General features: G+C 44.5%; 2 protein-coding genes across 2 annotated transcripts in view; both read left to right on the top strand.

Moving 5' to 3' along the window:
• LOC116693806 (cytosolic 5'-nucleotidase 1A) overlaps window positions 1-2,298 on the top strand; it is a 6,863-nt gene extending 4,565 nt beyond the window's left edge. Inside the window, 2 exon segments of the mRNA XM_074783867.1 lie at window positions 218-342; window positions 2,014-2,298. Coding sequence (XP_074639968.1) covers window positions 218-342; window positions 2,014-2,259 — 371 coding nt within the window. The 3' untranslated portion in view covers window positions 2,260-2,298.
• A 4,569-nt stretch (window positions 2,299-6,867) lies between these two features.
• The window catches only part of drd4a (dopamine receptor D4a), a 21,717-nt gene continuing 19,365 nt past the window's right edge, over window positions 6,868-9,219 (top strand). The window contains 1 exon segment of the mRNA XM_032522997.1: window positions 6,868-7,711. Within this exon segment, the coding sequence (XP_032378888.1) occupies window positions 7,448-7,711 (264 nt within the window). The 5' untranslated portion in view covers window positions 6,868-7,447.

The following is a 9,219-nucleotide window of genomic DNA, read 5'->3' as shown; positions in this document are numbered from 1 at the left end:
TTATTTCTGGGCAATTTGGTTGAAAGAAATCCACATTTCTGATATAAAACACATTGAAACGGGTCAGTTTGACCCGAGGACAACACGAGGGTTAAACAACTTAATATTGTAATGTCACAACTTAACCATAAATCAGTGTGTTTTGATGATTTGACAATGTAGCTGCCAGTTGAGTGTGATGTCAGAAGGTGAATCCTCCTCTCTGTCGTTGGTCCAGGTGTTCTCTCGGCCCTGCTGGACCCCCAGGAAGCTCCCTCGGAGCAGCTCAGGGTCATGTTCTGCGGGGACGCCGTGCACCGGCCCAGCGCCGACCCGCTGCCGGCGAGCCGACCGGCCGCTCAGGTACTCGCAGTAAAGCCAGCTTCATCATCTTTTTATATACATGCAGAAGATGCTTTTTCCCAAAGCAAAACGATAACCTGTGTGTGTCAGCTTTCTCACCGAGTGTTGCCTTGAATTCGAGTAAACCCCGACTGCAGTACGCAGGTCGAGGATTGGCTCAACGTGGGCGGAGCTAAAGGTTTGACTCTGCACACTTGTCCAATAGAAACTGAAAGAGGAAGAATGTGTCTCTGAGGGAAAAAAACAAGGGACTTGCACCCCGGAGACGTTTGCTTTCCTCTTTCTTCTGTTCCTTTTTTATAATTCAAATATCGTTATTTATTATAATCTACTGTATTACGGCGTTTTTCCACTGCGTGGTATCTACTCTACTCGCCTCGACTCTACTCTACTTTTTTGGTTTTCCATTAAGAAAAAAAGTACCTGGTACCTGAAACAGGTACTTTTTGTAGTACCACCTCAGTCGAGGTTCCAAGCGAGCTGAGGCGATACCAAAGGATGTGAAAACCTGCAGGCTGCTGATAGGTTGGAGACGGGGCTAGCAACAGACGGGGGCGGGGGGGTCCTGAAACAAACCGAAGGGTTTCTGGTAATTAGTTTTCCAGCGTTTTGTGTTGTTGCTGCCTCCAGATTAACTAGAAACTACTTGTCCTCTGGTGTGGCGACACGCCGCGAATCAAAAGCAAACACACTCTTCGGTGTGGTGTTGGTGTGTGTGTGTTGTGGTGTGGTGTGTGTGGGTGTGGTGTGTGTGTGTGTGGTGTGTGTGTGGTGTGGTGTGTGTGTGTGTGTGTGTGTGTGTGTGTGTGGTGTGGGTTGTGTGTGGTGTGTGTGTGGTGTGTGTGTGTGTGTGTGTGTGTGTGGTTGTGTGTGTGTGTGTGGTGTGTGTGTGTGTGTGTGTGTGGGGTGTGGTGTGTGTGTGTGTGTGTGGGTGTGTTTGGTGAGTGTGGGTGTTGTTGTGGGTGTCTCTATCTCTCTCTCACATTTGGTCACGGCAGTTTCCTGCTGTGACGACCAATCACGGCTCCCCTCACGCATTAAGCGGTGCTAATCTGCAATGGGAAAAGGAGGACTGGAGTCGAGCAGGTACCATTACTGACAAAAGAACACAATATTGAGAAGGTGCTGCCTGATCTCTGCCACCTGGTGGCGTGTTGCAGTCAGGTGCAATTGTTGAATTCATGAAGGAAACGTGGGTAACGTGTCATTTGCGTTATGTGTCCAGCACTTCAAATGCATCTTTGCCCAAACCTTAACCACTGAAAACACTTCTGCATGCAACAGAATTTAGGCTCGTCGGATTTAGGCTGACGAGCAGTGCGCCTAGTGTTGTACATTGTGTTACAAGTACAAGTTTTATGTGTTTTGGAAAGTTCTGAGCATACGACCGGAGGAACAAGACTCGGATTATGCTGCACGCGTTGTGCGAGAGTTTGTGAACGGATGTTTTGATATAGTTTTGCTGTTGGTAAATGTGGACCCCTACTTCTGTACTGCATCAAGACTTCTGTCTGTTTTTTTAAATCTCCGTGGAGGCGACAAAAACATCATGAATTCAAGGCAACACACAGAGAGTAGTTGATATACAAATGAGCATTTTGAGGACGAAGAATTTTTTGTAAAGAACTCAGATGTCCGAGCTTTAGGATAATTCACGTTCTCGCTCCGCAGAAGTTCTCCGCTCAGCTCGGCGAGATGCGTCAGCGGTTCGGCGTGTCGGACAGTCCTCTCAGCCTCGTCCTCATGACGTCCCGCGGCGGCGGGGAAAGCTGCGCCGGCGCCCTGCGGACGCTGCGATCCCGCGGCGTGAACGTGGACGAGGCGTACTGCCTGGCCGGGGCCCCGCGGGGCCCCATCCTGTCCGTGGTGCGACCTCACTTCCTGCTCCGCGACGGCTTCAGCGGCCCGGAGGACTGATGACATCACAAGGGGAGTGTACTGTCGCATGAGCTCACAGCAGCCGTTGAAACAAGCTGCCGAAAATCACCTGTTTGAAGGACTTGTTACCGCCCATTGAGCCTTAGAAAGCCAATCAGTGTCTTTATTTAAAGCTAAGCTCCGCCCACAACCAAAATACAAACCACAGGATTGGACACTGTCTGACTTTATATCTTTTGTAGACTAACATGTTTAGTTCAGAACATTAATATGTTTGATATGCCTCTGTTCTGTGGTAATAAAACCATTTTTTTCATCATATTAGTGAGAACTTATAAATAACTACAAATAACTAATGTTAGAGAAATCTGTTTATGTTTTGTAACGCGTTTCTGAATTTAAAAAAAAAACGTATATATCGACCGATTTATCGGCATATCAGATTTTTAAATAACCAAATATTCATATTCCTTAAAATCCTTATTGGTTGAGCTCTAACCTGAACGAATCAGCATGTGCGTAACTGTGACACAGTCTAACTGCGGTGTTTTTAAAATGTGACTTTTTTTAAATTCAATACTAAAATTAAGTCATTGTGTTTAGCTTTTGACCCTTAATGCTAGGACAGCTGAGCAGATGCTGTTTTTATTCTTTGGTTTCATCAGTTTAAGTTTCAAAGTTTCTGTTTTTGTTTCAGAAACCTTTTTCCTTCTCTGTCTGTTACTTTTTGTTTACTTGCAGCTGTATGTTTGATTACTGCCTGTTTTTTAAAACTTTTCATGTCCTCTGCTGCTCCGTCACTCAGTTTTAGACTCAGCAGCCTCCTTCTGTTTCTGAACCTCTGTATATATGGGGAAAAAAAAAAAAAGTGATAAATTACAGAGCCGCAAAGTCCTGAAAGATAATATTTTTTTGTATCTTGTGCACCCAACATTAAAAATCTCAGTACTTGTCTATCCCAGTACCACGCCTGTGGTCTATAAAAACAAATGTGTACATTCAGTATGAAATATTAAAAAGAAAAAAGGGAAATGCAGTTTTGTTTTTTTGTTGCTGTGATGTTTAAAAATGACCAGCAAGTGGCAGCAGAGAAGTTCAAGACACAAATACTGCAGGCACACATGAATAGAGGCAGTTAATAAAGAAGACCACAATGCTAATGACATTATTAGGTGGTCTTTGAGAAGGTTGCAGTGGTCCTCAAACGGGCTTGTAATCCTATGGGCGGGTCCTTGTTGCCATCATCGGCTCTGCTTCAGCTTCCCATCATGAACAAAACACATATTTTCGTTGGAGGCTTTGTTTCAGCTCCTGGAACTAAACTTCATGAACTAATTCAGTCTGTTAATGACTTTTTTTAACTTTAGATTTCATTGTTTTTCTCAAGGGCTTTGCACAAAATTCTGCTCCATTTAGCGAGGCATTCTCCATGCCCCCCCCCCCCCCCCCCCGCATCCACAGCTATCATTCAGCACTTTTGGGCCTCTTCACATAAGGCCCTGGTCCCTCAGTCCCCTTTCCACCCCCCCCCAGTCGACAGCCCTGGTTTTTCTACCAAAAAAATAAGTGGTCTTATTCGTTGACACTTCGTTTTCCCCTCTTCTCTTCCTGTGGGTAGATTGTGCATTTTCCCATAAGAACACAGAGTTCCGGGCGACCGCTGCCTCACAAATCATTTTTTTGTTGTAGGTTTTGTTAGCTCCTAACCCTTAAACACCAAGTCCACAACAACACCAAACAATCTAACCAATCGAGCGGCAGAGCAGCAACTCCCGTGTCCCATCCATCCATCCATCTTCATCCTTATCCGTATCGGGTCGCGAGGCAGCAGCTCCAGTAGGGGACCCCAGACTTCCCTTCTCCGAGCCACATCAACCAGCTCCACTGGGGATCCCGGGCGTTCCCAGCCAGGTTGGAGATATAACTCTCCACCTAGTCCTGGGTCTTCCCCGAGGCCTCCTCCCAGCTGGACGTGCCTGGAACACCTCCCAGGGAGCGCCCAGGAGGCATCCTTACCAGATGCCCAAACCACCTCAACTGGTCCTTTCGACGCAAGGAGCAGCGGCTCTACTCCGAGCTCCTCTCGGATGACTGACTTCTCACCCTACTCTAAGGAGAACGCCAGCCACCCTCCGGAGGAAACCCATTTCGGCCGCTTGTACCCTGGATCTCGTTCTTTCGGTCATGACTCCCGTGTTCTGCAAGGTAAAATGACTGTTTTCTTTAAAGGAGTCTGGTGGCTTTGAACGGGCAGAGATGGATACTACTTTCCCCGTCGTAATGGGCTGTCTGACAGCAAGAAACACAGGGTTTATAGATTCTAAATATAGCATACACTTAAACTCATACCGATATTGATTTTTTTCCGTAGCTAAAATACATTTATCTGCTTCGCCCGTCCACAGCAGTACATTGCTTAGCTTCCGTGTCTGCGCTCGTGCCTGCTTCTCCAAACTGGGGATGTGCCGACCACCATCTGCTGTAGAGACACACCGACTATGGAGACGTAGCTCATACAACCTAACTTGAAATCATCTGATGTATCCCTTTAAAGTGCCCATATTATGAAAAAACACGCAATATATATATATGCTTCCACACGCATACAAACTTGGAAAAAAACAACATCTGTGCTGTTTTGAGTGAGATACAGTTTCTGAATGTCTTCTGCCTTTAGTCTCCGGGTGAGCTGTTCAACATCTGCACAGCTTTCTACGTCACTAGCCGAGACGAGGTGGCTAACCTTAGCATGCTAGCTCGTTCCCAATGGCAAAACACTGCTACAACACACACTAGTTGACCATAATCTCCAAAAGAACTACTTTCTGTCCCTGTTCTACTTCCTGTCCCTGTTCTGCAGGTATTCCCCAAGTGTCCCTGGTTTAGAAGAAGTCTCCCAGCTAATCCGGCCTTGTACTGACCAAAGTTGGAGAAAGAGTTATCTAGCTGATGGGACCTTACCAAGCTACTGCGCATGTGTGACTCCCAGCAATGATGTAAAGAAGTGAGAGGTCTCACTCTGGAGCTAAAACTAGAGACCTAAACACACAGGGAGAAAAGAGGAACTGCATCAATTTGCTGTACAACAACTGTATGGTGTTTTTTTTTCAATTAAACTATGTAAACCTATTCTGGTACAACCTGAAAATACAATTATGAACCTGAAAATGAGCAGAATATGGGCGCTTTAAAGTTCAGGCTCTGGGAAGAACCATGTTACAAGAACTAAAAGGGAACACAATGACGCTCACATTGCAGCCGTTGCCAAAAAAGAAGTGTATCACAGCAATGATCCTCCCTCTCTTCTGTTCTCAGCTCCTTCTGCTCTCAGCCACAGGCAGGAGGGTCTGGATGGAGGGATGAGATGGAGGACGAGGAGAAAGAGGATGTTGAAGCATCTGTTGGATCCTTAAGCAATTTAGGACAGTTTCATCCCACTGATAAAACATGTGAAAACAACCTGAACAAACTGGCTGACTGAGCTACACTGTAAAGGAAACTTTGACCAGATTTAGTTGTTTAAACAAACACAAAACTGACATTTATCACATTTGTAGTCATAGAAAAAGGATAAGAGGGATATTAAACGGTTTCAAAGTTAGTTTCCTTCACAGCACTGCTCTAATTTTAGAAATACTGACGTCATGAATAAATATTTCCTCACCCCAGTTGCAAGATATTTGTGACTGCACCAACCAGACACTGTACAATCTTTAGAGGATTTAAAAAAATATCACATTTCATTTATGTATTTTCTTACCTGTATACTTGTTATGTTCCTACATAATGTTCTAAATGCTAAAAAAAACATACTTTTCTAGGTCAAATCCCTTTATGATATTTGTTATTAAATGTGATACTTTTCGACTGAAAAACTATAATTTCAGACATAAATACCACTATTTCCTTTAATAAATGCTTAATCAGATGCCGCTTCATTTTTCTGTTTTATGAACGTATATATATATTACATGTATATATGTCTACTGTATATATACAGTAGATATATATATATATATATAGAGAGAGAGAGAGAGAGAGAGAAAGAGAGAGAGAGAGAAACTCAGTAATTGATTGAAGTTGATTTAAGTATAAAACTGAGTTTCTCCACAAAGACTTGCATTTACCAGAGATGTAGGTTGTGTTTGAACAGTGCAGATATGTGAGTTTAACAAATTAAAGATGATTTCTGTACCATAAGTAGCCTACCAAAAAAAAAATATATAAAGTATATATATATATATATTTATATATAAAACACAGTCAACGGATGAGTTCCTATGATCTCAGCTAGTTTCCTGTGAGGCAAACTGACGTTCAGTGGGACCGACGGGACGTCCGGCGGCAGCGGCCGTTTAAATACCTATAGCCCTACACCGTTAACGTGATGTAATGCAGTTTTAACTACATTTCGGTTCATTGCCTCTATTTTAGCCTACACATTAAATATATAGTCAAATTATATTAATTATTTCACTGCTTGTTGCTGCGACTCTCTGAAAATTAGCATACTATCCTAAATTGTGGATATCACACACACACACACACACACGCGCACACACACACACACACACACACACACACACACACACACACACACACACACAGAGCGTCAGCCAGACAGTAGCCTACAAACTGTCTCCTGCTGCAGCTCAAGGACTGAAGGACGCGGTAAAGCGCAGCTGATAAGCGGCTTTAATCGGCTAATTTGTCATAGCCCAGGCTACTGCAGGTGAACTCAGCGGAGATGAAATCCCCCGCAGTCCCACGCACTCCCCGCGGTCTGACCGCAGCGACGCTCGGGCTGCTCGTCACTTTTCACCCTGAGCTTTTAACAGAGGACACGTTGGATTCCGTCTCCAACTTTCAGATGATTTGAGGATTTTACGCGCTTTTGATTTCTCAATCTTCGTGACTTAAAATGTCCCCTTCTCAAGAGGACCGACGCAACTTCACCAGCACCTGTTTAGCAATTATGAGTTAAGGTTGTGTCTAGACGCGTGTTTTATTTTGGGAATAGAACCAAACTCCACCTGTTTCCACCATCTTTTACGCGGATTCTGTTGCGTAAAGTGCGCAGCGGAGCGCTCTGAAGCTCCACGGTAGAGTCCGTTAGAGTCTCCCTGACACCGTGATGAGACCACAGTGCGGGGACCAGAGTCCGGCCCGGCCTTCATGAGAGTCCTCTGGCCGCGCTGCGGGACGGAGCGCAGGAGCCGCGGCGGAGATGGCGGCCAACCTGAGCGCGGAGGTGGAGGCGGGGGCGGCGGCGGCGGCGGCTCCGGAGGCGGCCGCTGGGGGCCACAACCTACCTGCACTGTTGTTCGGGGTGCTGCTGATCGTCGTGATCATCTGCGGGAACCTGCTGGTGTGTCTGAGCGTGTTCACCGAGAAGGCGCTGAAGACCACCACCAACTACTTCATCGTCAGTCTGGCGGTGGCGGATCTGATGCTCGCGGTGCTCGTGCTGCCGCTCTTCGTCTACACCGAGGTGAGATCAGTCGGAAACGCACTGTCAGTCCGTGAGAATATTACTTTGGGTATAAAGCTACAGGTGAGTCAGCTGTTCTTCTTTAAGTGTTAACCTGACAGCTGCGTGCAAAGCTGTTCCAGGGGGCCCCCGTCGGTTTCAGGGGGCCCCCAGAGTCCTCAGAGTCCAGATCTGTCTGTCTCTGCAGCAGGTGTAATGGATTCTGAATCCTTAAAATATTAATAATAATGTATTTATATACACTCAAAGGGGACATTCTAAAACGCTTAATGTGGTTTAAACAACGATCGGTGATCACCAAACTTCTCGCTCAAATTGCTCCTCATAACCCCTGAAATCAATCAAGAAATCAATCCAAAGTCCAGTTATTATGGATGTTATCTGACATCAAGTGTTTCTGCTTCATTGAGGCTATTGTAAGGAAACAGCTTTATTGAACTTTGGGTTTGATTTTTTTTTTTTTTTTTTTTGTTTGCGGTTTTCAGTGGTTCTGGGGAGCGATATGAGAGAGAAATTTATGAAAATGATCCTTGTTTAGGTACATAACCAGTTAAAGGTCCCATGACATGGTGCTCTCTGTTGCTTTTATATAACCTTAGTGGTCCCCTAATACTGTCTCTGAAGTCTCTTTTTATAGACCTTAGTGGTCCCCTAATACTGTATCTGAAGTCCTCTTTTATATAGACTTAGTGGTCCCTAATACTGTCTCTGAAGTTCTTTTATATAGACCTTAGTGGTCCCCTAATACTGTCTCTGAATCTCTTTTTATAGACTTAGTGGTCCCCTATATCGTACTGAAGTCTCTTTTATATAGACCTTAGTGGTCCCCTAATACTGTATCAGAGTCTCTTTTATATAGACCTTAGTGGTCCCTAATACTGTATCTGAAGTCTCTTTTTTATAGACCTAGTGGTCCCCTAATACTGTATCTGAAGTCCTTTTATATATACCTTAGTGGTCCCCTAATACGTATCTGAAGTCTCTTTTTTCTAGACCTTAGTGGTCCCTATACTGTATCTGAAGTCTCTTATAGTACCTTAGTGGTCCCTAATCTGGATCTGAAGTCTCTTTTATATAGACCTTAGGGTCCCTAATACTGTATCTGAGTCTCTTTTATAAGACCTTAGTGGTCCCTAATACTGTATCTGAATTCCTTTTATATAGATCTAGTGGTCCCTGATACTGTATCTGAAGTCTCTTTATATAGACCTTAGTGGTCCTAACACTAGTCTCTGATATCTCTTTTATATAGACCTTAGTGGTCCCTATACTGTATCTAAGTCCTTTTATATAGACCTTAGTGTTCCCTAATACTGTATCTGAAGTCTCTTTTATATAGACCTTAGTGGTCCCCTAATACTGTATCTGAAGTCTTTTTCCCAAAATTCAGCCTTGGTGCAGAAATACAGCCACTAGAGCCAAGGAGGTAACCTTGCTCCTTATGACCTCATAAGGGGCAAGATTCCAGATTGGCCCTTATGAGCTTTCATTTTCTCAAAGGCAGAGCA

Source organism: Etheostoma spectabile, chromosome 8 (genome assembly GCF_008692095.1).
Source record: "Etheostoma spectabile isolate EspeVRDwgs_2016 chromosome 8, UIUC_Espe_1.0, whole genome shotgun sequence".
In the NCBI taxonomy this organism is placed as follows: domain Eukaryota; kingdom Metazoa; phylum Chordata; class Actinopteri; order Perciformes; family Percidae; genus Etheostoma; species Etheostoma spectabile.
Note: the sequence above shows the minus strand (reverse complement) of the source record. Positions and strands in the feature narration are given on the sequence as shown.